The sequence below is a fragment of the Gymnoscopelus braueri genome (assembly GCF_963280865.1).
Source record: "Gymnoscopelus braueri genome assembly, contig: SCAFFOLD_119, whole genome shotgun sequence".
Lineage (NCBI taxonomy): Eukaryota > Metazoa > Chordata > Actinopteri > Myctophiformes > Myctophidae > Gymnoscopelus > Gymnoscopelus braueri.
The window spans coordinates 69137-86785 of NW_027660523.1; the positions used below are offsets into that span (position 1 = coordinate 69137).

Consider the following 17649-nt stretch of genomic DNA (forward strand, 5'->3'; position numbering starts at 1 on the left):
TGACGACACATTGAGGTTAGACAACACACTCCATATATGAGCATAGCTGCATTGGGAACTCTTTATATGGTTATGGCTGAGTCATGGTGACATGAGCGTGACGTCAGAGGTTTGTGCCGATTGCTAAAACATCCCACACAAAGTATGCATTTAACTGTTTTTCATATATTCTACTGTATATTATAATTGCCTATAGGGTGGGTGGACCGAGGACCACGGTCACAAACGTAACATCCAGACCTGCGAGGCGCACAGTTGCTCCGATCCACACCAAACTTTAGCCACACCCTCACAAAAAAACATGCAGTAATCCTGGTCTCTATACTGCCTCCCCCTGGTCAGCCGGGGCGCCTGATGGAGGGGAAAGGAACTGGTTGGAATAACGTGTTCATTCCACGTGCTACGTCCAACCGGGGAAACTCCCCCCTGGCAGGTGATAAGAAGCGGCCTGATCACTCCTCATGCATTGAAGGAAGCATGAGCTCAGTTCAGGGCTCTCTCCAGGCTGGCAAAGGGAGAGTAGCGCCCAGGATTACAAGCTTAGGCAAATGGCATTGGGTGTAAAATCGGTTACAAAATTGTGGGATTAAAAAAAGAAAAAGATAAAAGAGAATAGCCACACCAGGGACCACGTGTTTGGGTCACCATTGTTCCACCCCCTCTGTGTTCCTATTGGCTGGGGTTTAAACAGCCATAAGGGCTTCCGGTCGCTGCGTCATGGAGTAGTAGACGCCTTCCACCACGCTCCCACTCAATTTTTTTATTTAATCTTTCTAGCCCTTTTATATTCACCAAATGCACACCAAACAGCTTAGTAATGTATAAAGTTTGTCTTTGAACAAGAACTGACCACGAAACCCACGTACAATTTGAGATTGGACGACGCGAAAAAAGACTGCCTAGACTGCGCAGACATGGACGCCATTGCAGTTATGCTGGAGAAGCACAAAGAGGCCTTGTCCTCCGAATTTAAAGATGGATTATCTACTCTCGAGAAGAAACTGGACCTTATCAACTCAAAAGTAGAAGATCATGAACAACGTGTTTCGTCCCTTGAGTCCAACGCCAACACAACCAGCGACCGTTTGGTGGAGCTGGAGAAGCTAAGCGCTAACCTGGCTAACGACAATGCTAAGCTACGGGCCAAGTTTGGAGGGGTTCAGCCGTAGGAACAATATCCGTATAATCGGCTTGCCTGAGTCCACTGAAGGGGCTTGCCCCTCCGAATTCCTTCCTGGGTTCCTGGTAGAAGTCTTGGGCGACCAGGTGCTATCTCCCCCAGAATTGGACCGTTCGCATCGCGTCCCTTCATCCACAAAGCCAAGAGTAATTGTTGCTCGCTTCCATAAGACCCGTGACCTGGTGGTCCGTGAGGCACGCAAGATGAGGGGTAAACTCAAATATCGAGGCTCCACGATACAGATTTTCGAGGATCTTCCCGCGGAGGTGCTGGAGGAGACATCCCGTCCTCCCTATGATCATAACATTGTATTTTTTTTCTTCTCGCTTTTTACTTGAGCTGTGGTCAGGAGCTGTGGTCTTTGACCTGTTAGCCCAAGTTATGGTGAATTGTAGCTGTTGCTACATTTTGGGGATTTACCCCATTGGGGAGGGTTGGGTTTTTTACTGTTTTGTTTTTTTTTCTTTTTTTTTTCTCAGCCTTTTTTGTACATTCTTGCTCTTTCACTCTTGACAGCAGTTGTTTACCGTGTATAACAAAGCCAAGTGATAACCCATAATGCATCTGTTTCTCGAGCGCAGGGTAGGGGTTTCAGGATTTAATTAGGAAAAACGTCCCCTTTACTCACTCCTCCACAATCAGTGATCCTAATGGTAGATACTTCATAATAGTTGGTGTCCTCAACTCCACGCCTGTTGCATTCGTTAATATATATGCCGCTAATTTTGATGATCCCGCTTTTTTTAAGAAGATTTCTAATTTAATCCCTAATTTTTCAGGTACAATCTTATCTTTGGTGGAGATCTGAACTTGACCCTTGATCCCCTTTTGGACAAGCAGTCCTCTAAGTCCCCCAAGCCATCCAACGGCAGTGCTTGTTTGAACACTTTGATGTTTGAAACTTGAAGAGTTAGTGAAACTACAGACATTATTAATCATGTTTAGGGCAAAAAGCTAAACGCTGCCAGTTAATGTACAAAAGCTGTTTGTATGTAGTTCAGAAAGTGGGGATAGTAGGAGGAAATATGATTTTAAGCATCAGTTTGCGCGAACCACTCAAAGGCAAATGTGTCCTTCAGTTGTGGGAATCAGAATGTGGAATTCGCTCCACACAGACTTAAAATATTTTGAAATGGTATAAAAAAAAGATTATTAGACAATATGAAGAAGATGAATAGGAAAGGATTTGACTTTGGAGTTATCTTTTGTTGTTTTGTTTACTATATATGTTTGTTCATTTGTTGCTTGTTTTGTTGCTTGTTTTGTTGCTCGTTTTTGCTTGTTTTTGTTTTAGTTTTTTTATTTGGTTATGTTTAAACTTGCATGTTAGTGCAAGTAATGGTTGTATGCGCCGATCATCAAGGATATATATTTTTTTAATTGGATGGGGGCAGGTATTAATACGAATGTATTCTTCTTCCTGCTCCTTTTCGCTCATGGGTGTATGTGATTTAATGAATTATTGAAATTATGAATTGTGTGAACTGTAATACACTACCATATGCGAAACAAAATAAAATGAAATGAAATGTCCAACTCCAATTTAGTGGATATGTGGCGACTCCTCCATCCAACCACTAGAGATTATAGTTTCTTCAGTCCGGTTCATAAGAGTAGTAGTCACATTGACTATTTTCTCCTGGATGCTAAATTAATTTCTACAGTTGGGTCAGTAACATACCACCCTATTGTTATTTCTGATCACTCTCTACTGTCCATGGATCTCAGGATTGGAGAACATAGCTCTAGAGGGCGACAGTGGCGCCTTGACCCCACACTTCTGGTTGACGAGCAGTTCACTAGCCACATGGAGAAATCAATTTCTCATTTCATTAGGGAGAACGACACTGGAGATGTTAATGACTCTATCCTGTGGGAATCTTTTAAGGCGGTGAGTAGAGGCCACATTATATCTTTTGCCTCAAACAAGAGGTAAAACGAAATTAAGAGACTGACAGACATAGAAAATGACCTTTCTATTCAAGAAAACGCATTTAAGGACAACCCTAACGATGCAACTTTGGAGTCAATTACTAAATTAAAATTCGAATATAACACTATCCTCTCACAAAGAGTTAGCGCACTGCTTGCTAAAACCCAACAGAAATACTTTGAATTGGGCGATAAACCCCAGAGTTTACTGGCAAGGCAGCTCCGGCACTCACAATCCACCCGAGCCATTCACAAAATAAAAGAAAGACAAGGTAAACTTATTACTGATCCAGACGGGATCAATAAGAGTTTTGCTCAGTTCCATGAGGAACTCTACCAATCCAAAAGTAAGAATACAGATCCCCAAATCATGAATCAGTTCCTTGCCGACAGCCAGCTGCCTACTCTAGCTGAGGAGGCCGCCACGGCAATGGATGCTGATATAACGCTAGGTGAGATTATAACAGCTATATCTTAATTTCCCAACAATAAAGCCCCCGGCCCTGACGGATTTGTAATTGGGTTCTATAAAAAGTTTCAGTCAACCATAGCTCCATTGCTTTCGCGAATGTTCAAGCAGTCAAAACAAGCTTCAGAGCTGCCGCACTCTCTTTATCAGGCAAATATTGCCTTAATCTTGAAGAAAGATAGAGATCCATTAGACATGTCCTCCTACCGCCCAATATCCCTTATCCCTATGGAAATGAAAATTTTGAGCAAAATAATGGCCAATATACTCTCCAGGCACATCGCCGATCTGATCCACCCTGACCAGATGGGTTTTGTTCCGGGCCGTCACATAAATTCCAACCTACGCTGTCTTTTTAATATCATGTATCATAAGGAAGAGTCGGTGCTCATTGCCTTAGACTGCGAGAAAGCTTTTGATTGTTTAGAATGGAAATACATACTGTCTACTTTAAAACATTTTGGCTTCTGGGAAACATTTATAGACTGGATCAATATAATTTACGCCCATCCTGAGGCATCAATTGTCACTAATGGTGAGGTCTCACGGCCTAAGAGAGGGGTGAGGCAGGGGGACAGCTGCTCCCCTTATCTCTTCAATTTAGCCATCGAAGTTCTAGCCAGCCAGATTAGAGCTAATGAAGAAATCGCCCCAATCCAAGTTCACAACACTGTCAACCATCTATCGCTAAAAGTGAATTGATGCCCATTTCTGAGAATGTTGACCAAACTTCCTGCGCACGACAGCCTTTAAGGTTTCCACAGACACATTTTAAACCCTGGGTATAATAGCCACTCGTAAACATGGGGAACTTTTAAAGAAGAACTGTGACTGCAAGATGCAACAATTGAAAAATAACATTGAATTCTGGAACACTTTGCCCATATCCATGGTTGGTCGTATTAATGCCATAAAGATGGTCGCTCTGCCTAGATTTTTATACATCTTCAATTGTTTACCTGTGTTTATACCTTTCTACTAGGCATGTAACGATTTATCGTATATCGATTTAAATCGATTCAAAGTGGTGACGATTTAAATCGATGCAATAAAATATGACATCGCGATGCAACCAGCAGAGGGCGCAATCGAGTCAGACTCCATTCCTTTTTATCCGCCTACTATTTTGTCCCCTCAGGGCCACCATAGCTCCCTCCGTCGGTCTCTTCTTCACTCACTCAACGGCAGGCTATGAACGGCAGAGTGGGGTTCACGTCCTCTCAGTCTATGAAATCTAAACAACTAGGCGATCGCACTGCATAAAGAGGGAAATGTGCGTCGCATGTAAACATGTTTATTTGATTGATGAAAAGCCCAAACTATACCGTTTACCCCCTCCCCCATCTGACAATATTGTTAGCTGTTGTTAGCCTGTCTGATTTAAACTCTGTAGGAAACATACAACTGATAGGCTTCTAATGAAAACGGCTAATTCTGGAGCGCCTCGGTGCGGCTGCCGCTGCAGAGTACAATGAATAATAATCTATATGAATAATGATAATTTAACAATTGTATCAGACTGCTGACAACGTCAAACTCCTTTCAACACTGTATGTCAGATATATAGCGAATTACATTGATATTAATCAATAAATGTTTAATCTAATCTCATTTGGAGCAGTTTAAAACAGTTTCCCTTATTACATAAATGTGTACAGAATGCTGAGAATATAGCACAGATAAAAAATTACTTGTAAATCCCAAGCTTGGAACAAAGGCTAAGCCTTAATTTGTTTATTTGAAGGTTTTCTTTATACTTTATTTCATCTGGGACATATGTTTTAAAATTCATTTATTTCATAATACTTATATATTTAAAGTTATTATTTTACAGATAAAAAAGTATATGTCTTAATGTGTACCTTACAGTTAATGCATGTACCTCATGAATAATAAAAAAGGCTTAATTAATTTCATATATTGAAAAGAGGACAAGAGAAAATACAGTTGTTAAAAAATACATGATTTTTGTAAGAGAAATAATCAAGGTTTTTCAGTAATTTGTGAGCAGGCCTGGTGTTTCGGGCATCAACTCGCGAGATGAGAAACGGTAGAAACTAAGCAAAATAACTTTTTTTTTTTTTTGGCTGATTTTCGTTTTTTTCCATATTAACACAGTTCGAATGTCGAGCAAGCTTTCAAACCCAACAGATATCCGTTTTAACGTCATTAAATGGTTAAATTTGTATAGTAAAGTAGGCTCCTATTCTGCTAGTCTGTGTGCTTGTTTCTTGTGGGTCCTGTGGGCGGAGAGTTTGGTAGAGAGTTGCTAACCCGAGAGGTTTCGATTGGTCATAGCTAGGCATTGTACTCCGGTTACAAGCCTAATCCCCGCCCATCAGTTTCGCTCCTCTCTGTGGTGGTGTAAAGTTACTAAGTACATTTACTCAAGTACTGTACTTAAGTACAATTTTGAGGTATTTTACTTTACTGGAGTAATATCCACCGGGTGAATATTCAACCTGAGGCTGAAACTAACTTCACCACGGTGGACCCTGGTCCAGAGCGTTAGTGAGTTCCCTCTAACGCCCTGGAAGACTCAAGAGTAGTGAAAATAAACAAAACCATTTCGCTACTCACTGAAACAAAGGCTGTTTTGTGTTGTTGAAAGTCTATTCTCGGAGGTGGGAAGCCTCTCAGCACCCCAGCTACTCTGTAAAATACACTTTTTGGGCAGAAAATGTCCGCAAGACGGAAATTATTTTTATTTACTCCACAGTGCCCTCTACAGATTTGGTTAATGGTAAGTTCAAATTGTCCAGATCTGTAGAGGGCGCAGTGGAGTAAATAAAAATAATCTCACTAACGCTCTGGACCAGGGCTAGGAAGCGGCCAGTATTGCGTTAGTCTTTTTCGGGACATAATCTAGTTGTATAAACAATATAAGATTGTAGCGAACACAGCAGCTAGGTGAGGTCAGCCCCAGCTAAACAACAGGCCGCTCGACGTTCGTATGGAAGTATTTCACTGAAGATGTGGCCAAAACAACAGTGGAGTAACGAGGCTAGGAGCTTTAGCATTGTTAGCTCGTCGCCAAGCGTCATGGCAGAACGTACACCTGGTTTGCATTTCTCCATTTACAACTCGTACATCTACATAAACGTTCAGATTTCAAATATAAAGTTCTTATCTCATGACCACGGGTGTTATAATTATGTACGGGCCCTCATAAGTACCCTTATCTTCTGTATTGTTAAATAAAAAGCATTTTGATCCGATTGATGGCCATCTCCGTTTTTTTTTTCAACTACGCGGCCGTATCGGTTGGGGGGGGGTATTGCACTCCTGATACGTTATAACTCTATGAGAAAATGGCCGCCGATTGGATTAAAATGCTTTTTATTGAACAATATGGAAGATACGGGTACTTAGACCCACCCGAAGTGAATGGTAACATCCGTTGTCATGAGGTAAGGACTTTATATTTGAAATCTGAACGTTTCTGTAGATGTACGGGTTGTAAATGGAGAGTGCAAACACCAGGTTTGTGCGTGTCTTTATCATTAGTAGGTAAATCTCGACTATAGTCGACTACCAGTGGGTCAAATTTAGTGGTGGAAGAAGCACTTGGTGGTAGCAACACCACAATATAGAAAGTAAAAGGCCTGTGCTCAAAATGTTACGTTCAAGCAAAGTAAAAGTACAAAAGTATTGGCATCAAAATATACTTAAAGTACCTAAAGTAAAAGTACTCAAATGTTTGAAAATAGCTGATCTACAAGCTCACAACACGTTGCAATGCGCATTGTGAGCTTGTAGAGCGTCTATTTTCAAATAGCCTATGTATAAAATACCTAAAAAAATGTACTTAAGTACAGTACTTGAGTAAATGTACTTAGTTGCTTTCCACAGTAAAAATCCGAAAATGGGGGAGTGGTTAGAGGAGTGGCTAGGTTGAATAAATTACCCATTGTTCACGCCCATTACCTGGAGCTGAGAGGTGCTAGAAAGTGGAAATTCTTTACAAGGGATTATCTCAGTTTAGACTATTAAAGATGACAAGATTCAAATGATCACATCTTCTTCAAATGTGTTCCAATTTCAATGAATGATACATCATATGAAAGCTTATATTCTGTACTTCAACAATCTGTAATAAAATGAAAAATGAAAAATGCCCCCTTGCTGCCTAAAGCACTGTACCCGCTCACATTTGTCTCGAAAATAAATGTGCTTAAAAATCGTGAAAAATCGTGAAAAATCGTATCGTGAACCTCGAATCGTGATTCGAATCGTATCGTGAGTTGAGTGAATCGTTACATGCCTACTTTCTACTATTTCAAAAAATGTAATTCTGTTGTTTCATCATTTATTTGGAGTAACAAATCTGTGAAGATATCTAAAAAACATTTATGTAAGTCTAAGGCAGCAGGGGGCTTTGGGCTACCGCAATTTAAATTGTACTACTGGGCAGCCAACTTGTATGCGCTGTCTTTTTGGCGCAACTACCTATCAGCAGAGCATGTAAATGGACCAGCTTGGCTTCAGATTGAGATGGCTTCAGTTGCTGTTACCTCTCTTCTTGCGTTGCTTAATAATCCAGCCAAGCGTAAACTACCACCCTACATAACCAACTCTATTATACTTAAATCTTTAAAAATCTGGAATCAAATTCATCAATGGCTGGGCCCACCTGCTCAGCCATTGAAGGACTGCATTATCCAATAGAACACAGTCCATGTCTACTCACTCGACAGTCTCCAATCCAACAGATAGCATTTCCTGGCCAGAGTCTCCTGTATGGTTGCAGTTCAGCTCCAGGTGTTTCAGGTAGGAAGGATTGAGTTTCAAAGCTGAAACCAGAGAAGAACAGCCCTCCTCTGTGACCCCACAGCCTGACAACCTGCAGAGAAATAAAGACTTTAACAAACTGAACTTGATGTTCAAGTACAGATTCACACAAAAATAAACCACATTATTTACCTCAGGGTCTGCAGTTGACAAAGTGGACTCTTCAGTCCATCTGAGAGCTTCTTCAGTCCTGCATCCTTCAAGTTGTTGAAGCTGAGGCACAATTCTCTTAGGGAGGGAATAAAGCTGAGAGCTGAGGCCAGGATCTCACAGCATCTCTCTGACAACCAGCAATGAGTCAATCTAAAGGAAGAATAAAACACATGTCTGATTGTGTGCTATAGTACATTTAGCACGCATTTAGTTTCACTCTCACACACCGACAACAAGGGCTTGGGTGAGTGAGGTGAGTGAGTGCCCATGCTAAGAATGCAGTGCACCATCCGAGTCGGCAATAGGTTGTCAACTTTTTCAAAATCACACGTAGCCTATGCAGGACATTGCATGAAGCAAAACAAGCATTTGCATCTCCCTAACACGAACAGTTTCCGCTTTCCAAAGAAGTATTATCATATTGATATTTGCATTCTTCATTCTGATCTTATTAAAATAGTTAGTGATTGATTGATTGATTGATCTAACATTGAGTGTTAAAAATGTTAAATATACATAGTATTAAAAAAACTGGGGATGGGAACAAAACATCCAAAGTCTAGTGTAATCAGAGATGTTCAAGTTTTAAATTCATCTCAGTATGCCTGTACATACTGTAGTCACTATACCCAATCATCAAACCTGTTCACACTCCTCAAATGAATAAAATGCATACTAAAACAAAACTTATCAAACTAATTATGGTAAATTAATCTGACCTAAGTTTCTCCAGTTTACAATGTGAACTCTTCAGTGCAGCACACAGTCGCTCCAGATCTGAATCGTCCAAGGCGTTGTCACTGAGATCTAGTTCTCTCAAATGGGAAGGATTAGAGCTGAGAGCTGAAGCCACAACGTCAATGTGTGTCTTGTCGAGTCCACAGCCAACAAGTCTGTACAAAAAAAAGTAATGCAAAATCAGAGATTATGACAATTAATTAGACCATGTTCACTGTCAAGGAAGATAACTAAGAGGCATTCTATCTAGTTATCCATTCATTAACATAAAGTAAGAGCAGGCAACCAGAGAACAGAGTGAAATTTGCATGATGTATTAAGTAACTGTGTGTGTGTGTGTGTGTGTGTGTGTGTGTGTGTGTGTGTGTGTGTGTGTGTGTGTGTGTGTGTGTGTGTGTGTGTGTGTGTGTGTGTGTGTGTGTGTGTGTGTGTGTGTGTGTGTGTGTGTGTGTGTGTGTGTGTGTGTGTGTGCGCATATCAATGTAGTACCAGAATAGATACAGTTCAATATTAGTACTACTAATAATACTGACTATAATTTGTACAGCCACATCTCTTGTGGTTGACTTAATAGCAGTGGCGTAATTTGTATAGGGTTGCTGGGTTATGAGAACCCATACACAGTACTTCCACGCAAGGGGGCCCCCCAGGAGGGGATTAATTAATTAATTTAAGTTTCATTAATTTGTTTTTAATAAACATAAAAATAGACGCCCATATCACAGTAAAGGCATCTGCTATTATATTTATTTTTGTTATTTCCAATAATATATTATGTAGCCTATAGTTTTATATCCCCATAATATTATTCATATTGTTTCCGCAATACTCATTGACGAGAAGATTCCAGTGGTAATCAGAACGCTCGTCCCAAAACACACTCACCCCTCGTTTCGCGGACAGGCCGCCGCATTAGACCCGGGGCGAGTGTGTTTTGGGAAAAGCGTTCTTGTATTCCAGAGGATACAAGAGATATCTGTGCAACAGCTGCAAAGTGTGCATATTTAAGCAAGTATCTTAAAACAGTGAAACCTACCGAGGAAAAAGACAAAAAGTGATTAGACCTGCGACTCCAGTTTAAAGTAAAATAGCGAGCACGGGAGTTCTCATCAAATCCAAATATTAATTGGTCAATTGATATTGGTCTGTACCTAACCCTATCCATCAGATCAAAAGTAGACTTACTAGGTCAATTGTTTGCGACCAAAAGACCATGTATTATGCAAGTACATAATGAAGTTGACCAAAGTTTCTCAGCTAAATTTAAAAGACATTTACGTTATTATATTTAGCCTTTAAATGTCTTATACAGGCCTTATACAGATCAAAATGATAATGTTAACAGTTGTGGCTGTTTTCTGAGTGTTTCCTTAATTTTAGACTAGTATAGGCTATCTTAGTCGGTTACTGTAGATGTTGTTTAAACCAGTGAAATTGCTGCATATGATGCATCCATATCAAGGGCCCTTTTGATACAAAAACCCAGAGCAATTAAAGTCGGTATACGCCACTGCTTACCAGGAAACCACGAGAGATGTGAATCAGTTGTTGTATGTGATATAGCATTTGTGTAGAGTTGATGTTGGTTACCACCATATGTACATATTTTCACCTCACCTGAGTCTAATTACATGGTGGTTCTCAAACCTTGTAATTTGAAGAACCCCTATAACTCAGAGTGTACACATGGAACCAAATGGACCCTTAGGGTCCATTTGGTTCCATTGGATCCCCTCAGAATTACTTAAAACCCCCTCAAAGAACACTGATTTAGTTATATATCAGTGGATATTGTTCCTATTAAACTGAAATACAATTTGTTTTAAAAATTATATTTAAGATAAATGTTTCCTATTATGACTAGAGGTTTGGGCCGTTTTGCGGCCCTCACATCTAGGCCAGATTAGCTCTAAGGAACGATGCTGTGGCTACAATGTTAAGATGTAGTGGGAAATGTAGCTTTATATTAACTCATTCACTGCCAGGCTTATTTCAAGCTTGTTGATCCCTGTGCCACAGGCAGGAAAAATGGAAAAATGTGATTTTTTTCTCCGTTTACATTTTAACATTGAAGTGGATGGAGCATTAACTTTTTGAAAATCGTTTTCTCCTAGTTCCTTTGAGATAAAAAAAAATAAAAAATACCCCCAAAAAAATGGCACTAATGGCACACTGAAAACGTCCGTCAAAAGACGTCATTGGCACTCAATGAGTTAACCGTGCAATATGTAAGTACATTGAAGGCGGGGAAAGAAGCCTATATTATAGCCAGAGCTCTGATCAACAGTCTGTGGCAAGTTTCGGGGCAAATGGAGTGTTTGTGTGTTGAGCAACCCCGGACACATTTTGGAGGTCATTTCAATTAAAGTAGTAGGATAACTAGGACCTAGTAAGAACAGTGTTGTGCGTGCCTTGTGATCTTATAGATTGTTGCTTATAGATCAGCTATTATGACATGTCATGATATGGTATCACACGGCAAAAACAGCTGACGTTAACACTTGAGCCCTTGTACAAACGTTGTCATTTTGTAACAACAACGCATGAAATAGGGCTCAAGTGGTCAGGAGTATTTTATGGTGTTCTATTGTGGGAGGAGGGGGAGATGGTATGACTTATTATCCAATTTTTTAATTTATTTCTTTGTTTCTTTGTATTTCTGTAGTTTGGTACCTACAAACTATTATGGGAAAAATATGTTTTGTGTTCTGAAAAGACAAAAAATACTAACCGAGCCTTTGTGCAGTTCCTCACAGCTGGGACCAGTGTCTGTCCCCCATCCTCTGATGTGTTGTATTTCTTCAGGTCCAACACCTCCAGAACCTCCTCTGACATCTGCAGCAATCTGACCAGAGCTGAACATTGGATCTCAGAGAGTTCCTTTCCTGACTCCAGGTACTGTTGGATCCCCTGACTTACTGAGTGGGCCTTCAGCTCCATCAAACATTGAAAGATGTTGATACATCTGTCAGGAGAGCCACTGCAGGGATCCATCTCCTTCAGGTTGGCGATGGCTTTCTGGATCTCCTCTGGACTGTTCTCTGTCTGACCCAGCAGGCCTCCTAACCCTCTTTGGTTGGACTCCAGTGAGATTCCATGAAGGAAACGGACAAAGAGGTCCAGGTGGCCACTTTCACTCTGCAGGGTTTTTTCCATTGCAGCTTTCAGGAAGTCAGACAGGGAACTGTTGCTGTTGAAATCATCATTGTTCAGGAATGCCTTCAGTATCTCCATGTTCTTCTGTGTGAAACAGTCAAACAGGTAGACTGCAGCCAGAAACTCCTGGATGCTCAGATGAACAAAGCAGTAGACAGTTTCCTGGGAGAATTTACTGTCTTTTTTGAAGATCTCTGTGCACAGTCCTGAGTCCACTGGACCCTCTTTAATATCAAGGTGACATCTGTTCAGGTCTTCTTCGTAGAAAATGAGGCGGCCTTTCAGCAGATGTTCGAACGCCAGCCTGCCCAGCTTCAGAAGAACTGCTTTTTCAGCCTTTGTGAGTTTCTGTCGATTCTCACCATGCTTTAACCAATTCCTCTTTGTCTGGACAAAGATGAAGTGGCTGTAAATCTCAGCCAGGGTCTTGGGAAGCTCTCCTCGCTCATCTGTCATCAACATGTCCTGCAGAACGGTGGCAATGATTGAACAGAAGACTGGGGTGTCACACATGATGTGGAGGTTCTTTGATGCTTTGACGTGTGAGATGATTCTGCTGGCCTGCTTCTCATCTCCGATTCTCTTCCTGATGTACTTCTCCTTCATTTCATCATTGAATCCTTTCACCTCTATTACCATATCAACTAAGCCATCAGGGATCTGTTTGGCTGCTGCAGGTCGTGTGGTTATCCATATTTGAGCACAGCGAAGCAGTCTCCCTTTGATGAGGTTGACCAGCAAAACTTCCAGTGATGCGGCCTGGGACAAGTCCTTAGAGCATTCATGAAGGGTTTTGAAGTCTAAGTTAATGTGGCTTTCATCGTAACCATCAAGGACAAACTGAACTTTGCATGGACACTTGTCGTAATTTGCCTCTCCTGACGTCTGCAGCTTGGTGAAGATGTCATTAAGAGCTTCTTCTGAGATGCATTCATATGTGGGGTTGCATTCATGAATTAGCTGAGCCAAACTAAACTTTCGCTCCTTCAGCAAATTGAGTTGGCGGAATTGGAGCACAAATGTAAGATGCGGATCTTGATCTTTTTTCGTTGCCCAGTCAGAGACATACTTGTGTACGAGAAAGGTTTTGCCAACTCCTGCTTCGCCAATCGACATCACTGTTCTCATGCGTTTATGTTGTCCAGAAGGGTGTGTAAAGATTTCACTGAGTTGGATCTCCTGCCCTGCTTTCTTCCTCTCCATCTGTGCGACCTCAGGTGACGTGCTGATCTCTGTGCCACCCACACGTGCGATTGTGAGACGCGTGTAACATTCTTCAAAATCCTTTTTATCCTCCCTTTGGACTGTCCCGTCAGGTACACACGCAAATGGGTCCTCTACTTTTGTTTTAAGCTCGTTTTGGTAGTATGTAATAGGACGTGTATCTTTTTGTGTTTTCACCAGGAAATCTGTAAGGAACAAAACAATTCCTTTAGATATTGAGGGAAATTACAAGATCGGCATGACGTGTTAAAATAATGAATAACAAAATGTTTTCACTTGACATTATTATTACTATTTTTTTTGTCCAGATCTTTTATACTTTACTTTGTTTACTTTGCTTTACTTTACTCCAGCTGTTTTGTAAAAACCTGAGGACCCATGTTATCCCAGCATGATCTGACATGTCTGATGCAACAATGCTACATGTTACCATTATCAGAAACATGTTAACTGTTATACAATGCAATGTACTGTAATTGAGTGTAAGTGTAATGTAAGTTTAATGTCCAATGAAAACAAAATCAAACAAAACAAAAAATGTATTTTTCGAAGAAAGTTACTGGGCTGAAATGGCACCGAATAGTAGGAATGACCCATCATTACATTATAAACAGCACTGACCTGAGACAGAAGCAGCTGTTCCTTTGGGTTGTGCTGCACTGGGCTGAGCGTTCCTGTTGTGAAATTCATATTTTTCTTTACTGACTATACTGCATATACAGTAAATCTACCATCCTATATAAATCGTACATTACATTATAGAACCAAACATTGTCAGTAACTTAATTATCATATTCATAGATTATAACTAAGACATATTTTGTCTCTTGAAGATCACCTAATGCAAAGTTAACACCACAGTGACAAACAGTGAAAATATTGGGTAAACAATTCTAATTAATATTGTAAGACTTATGAAACTACTGGCATTAAAGTGAATCTCTTGGAAATAGAAAGAGGATAAATGAGAATGATACATGATAGTGAAAGCATCATGGCCTGAAAAGGTACATGTCTTGTACTAATACAATGTTTGGCCTAAATAGGAACATAAATGAGTATTACTTACAGCTCATCAAGAAGACCCTTCTCATTTGTTTGAAGACCTTTGTAGAAAATGTCTTTGGCTCTTCTGCTGTTAAGGAGATTGTATAGCTCCCTCATCTTATCCTGAGGGGTGATATTGCCCATCACATTATTGTAGCCCTCCTGGATGATAACACGCTCCTGAAGGAGCATATCCAGGATGGGTTTGACCATGGTCACTCTCTGAACCAGGCCAAGCCGGTGTTCATCGACAAAGTGATTATCTGAAGATAAGTGGAATGAAAATGTAGTTCTTGGTGATACGCTGTGCCAAACCCATTTAAACAAGTTTCTGAACATTCTACATTTTAAAATGCAAAGACTTTCCATCCCTCTGTTAATGGAATATCAATCTGGGAACCCATCGTCAAATAAAAAGGAATAACAGCGCCCTCTGCTGTTTTTCACATTTCCATTTGACTCTGGGCGGAGCTGTTTGGAGGACTCATGCTCAAGGAAACCGGGGTTTTGGTTTGTCCTCAGCCCTCCACTTCCGGTGGTGCGCCTATGTTTTCATTCATTCCCACTAAAAATATTTCTCCACGGAACACTAACACCATTTCTCCCAGAGAACATGGATGGTTTTGGTTATAAGCCCACTTGTTTCTATGAGGAAAGAACAAGTTAAAATGTTACTAACTTTCCGTGGTTTTGTCGGCTCCGAGGACGCTATTGTTAAATGAGTTTCGGTTTGTTTCCAGTGGGAAATGAGCGCAGAGATGTAAATCCCGCCCACTACATTTGATAGGGTAAAGCGCGGCCTGCTTCCTGATCTGAAGGCACGCCCACTTGTAGCTACTGCTCATGGGTTTTCAACACGCCTCCCGACAGATTCAAGCGCAGCAATGAATCTGTTCTTGAGAGATTAATGGAATATTAGCAAATGTTTGTATACACCTATGTCTGTTTTGAGGGGAATTTAAATGGCTCATGAATCATTGGATTAGCCAACAAGCCTTCCAGTATAAAAATATCTGGATGGAAAGTGATCATGTGAATGGAATGTTAGATCTGTTTTATTCTGATGTATGTGACCCTGTTTTAACTCAGTAAATGAAGCACTTAAAGGAATACTACAGACTACAGGTAAAGCATCTGAACAGCTCATAGCACATCTATTCATAGTGTCAGCTTACCTTTAGCTTTAGAGACTCCTGTACTTGTTGACGTTGGAGTTGACATTGGTGGGTCAGTGTCTGTAGCTTCATGCTGGTCTGATGTTACAACTATTGTTGTAGTTAGAAAAGACAACAGACTTGTATAAGAAACCTGGTATTACCTGACATTAACTGATATTAAATTAATTGCACAAGGTTTTCCTGTACTGTTTTCTGGAACCTGCCTGCTGCACTCTGTGAAATCTAGAAGGTGTTCCGTCACCTCAGATGTAGATATAACACAATACATTTTTATTTAGCTTTCACGTTTCCCCTCCATTTCCTTTCCAGTTATTGAAAAGGACCATGGATGAAAATAAACTGACTTAGGTTTGTAAATCGCCTCAATAACCATTATTATTCGCTGTTAAAAATGGTTGCCCGTGAGTCGGATGGTATGACTCCTACACTCACTACATTAGTGGCAGAGGGCTCCGCAAATAACGCAGAGGCTGCAGTAAATAAAACAGTGTTCAAATTAAATTAAAACACATGTGAGCTAATATGGCCTAATAAAGATGTAAACGAACTGTTAAGATGAGTCACTTACCTAGCTAAATGCATTGAATTCAAGGCTTCATTGGGTGAGTAATTGATAGAAAATAAGTATTTTTGGGGGGAACTACTCCTTTAATGAACTAAGGAACTATTGTCTACAATATTAAATCCCAACTTTATATTTCACATTTCAATCATCAAATCCAATCAATCCAAAGTACCTACGCCTACACAAAGTCAGTCAGGCTAAACACGTACTCACATTGGCCCCGAGGCTGTCTTACCAGGGAGCAAAGCTGTGCGTATGTCGTTACAATGCTTTATTCTTCATGCAAAATAAATTACAACAGTGACAAACCTCTAATAAAATAGTATGTGCCCAACATTTGTCAACACATAATATGTAATGTAATATATAAAAAAGAAAAAATATGTCAAACGATGTATTGCTTGTAGCCGATGCATAATAGACCATAGGTATAGACATGATGCAGATTCCACCACTTTTTCCCCCCTAGGCTATCAGTTGCATTTAGAGCTGATTTATTAGGTCCCTCAGAGTGTTTGCCAGTGTCGCCCTAGGCTGCCCTAACGCGTCTGATATCTGGTCTAGAGGGGCGGGTTCAAAATCTCCGGAGAAAAAATCCGCGGGATCCCATTGGCAGGGCCAGGTTAACTTAAGAATGGGCCCTAGGCTAAGCCCGATTTTTGGGGCTCCCCCACCTCGCTACATATAAGGTAAAATATAAGGTGCTTATCCGCTTGCCCCAAATGTTAACTAGGTGTCCGGAGAATTTGTGTAATGTATTAGTCCATAAGTGTTTTAATCCTGTCTGTGGCCGAACGCCATTTACCCCCCTCGTTTACTTCCTGTTTACATTGAGTGTAATTCCGGCTTTCACCGGATGCGCTCCCTTACTACCGCCCATTGGGAAATTCTGATCAGAATCGGCCATCAGCAGACAGCAGAAGCCAGTTGTGGAAGTCAAGAAAGTAATCCATTATCCATGCAAGTTTAACATCAGCAAACTAAAGAATGACGGCTTCATTGGGTGATGATGGGATATGTTGTGTGCAGTGTTGAGCAATATTACTCTATTAGATAAGTAATATGTTACTAATTACTTATCCTTCTAAAAAGCAATAATGGTAAATGGACTGCATTTATAAAGCGTTTTTCTTCAAAGTGCTTTACAATACAATGTTCTTCACACACACACACACACACACACACACACACACACACACACACACACACACACACA

At 40.6% G+C, this 17649-nt stretch overlaps 1 protein-coding gene across 1 annotated transcript in view; it reads right to left on the bottom strand.

The window, feature by feature from the left end:
- The window catches only part of LOC308081480 (NACHT, LRR and PYD domains-containing protein 3-like), a gene marked incomplete at its 3' end in the record, with an annotated part of 117742 nt that overhangs the window by 33868 nt on the left and 66225 nt on the right, over nt 1-17649 (bottom strand). The window contains exons 9-15 of the mRNA XM_080457851.1: nt 15866-15955; nt 14713-14953; nt 14265-14317; nt 11995-13828; nt 9245-9418; nt 8505-8675; nt 8272-8424 (exon numbers count right to left, since the gene is read on the bottom strand). Coding sequence (XP_080313977.1) covers nt 8272-8424; nt 8505-8675; nt 9245-9418; nt 11995-13828; nt 14265-14317; nt 14713-14953; nt 15866-15955 — 2716 coding nt within the window. The remainder of the gene's footprint in view (nt 1-8271; nt 8425-8504; nt 8676-9244; nt 9419-11994; nt 13829-14264; nt 14318-14712; nt 14954-15865; nt 15956-17649) is intronic.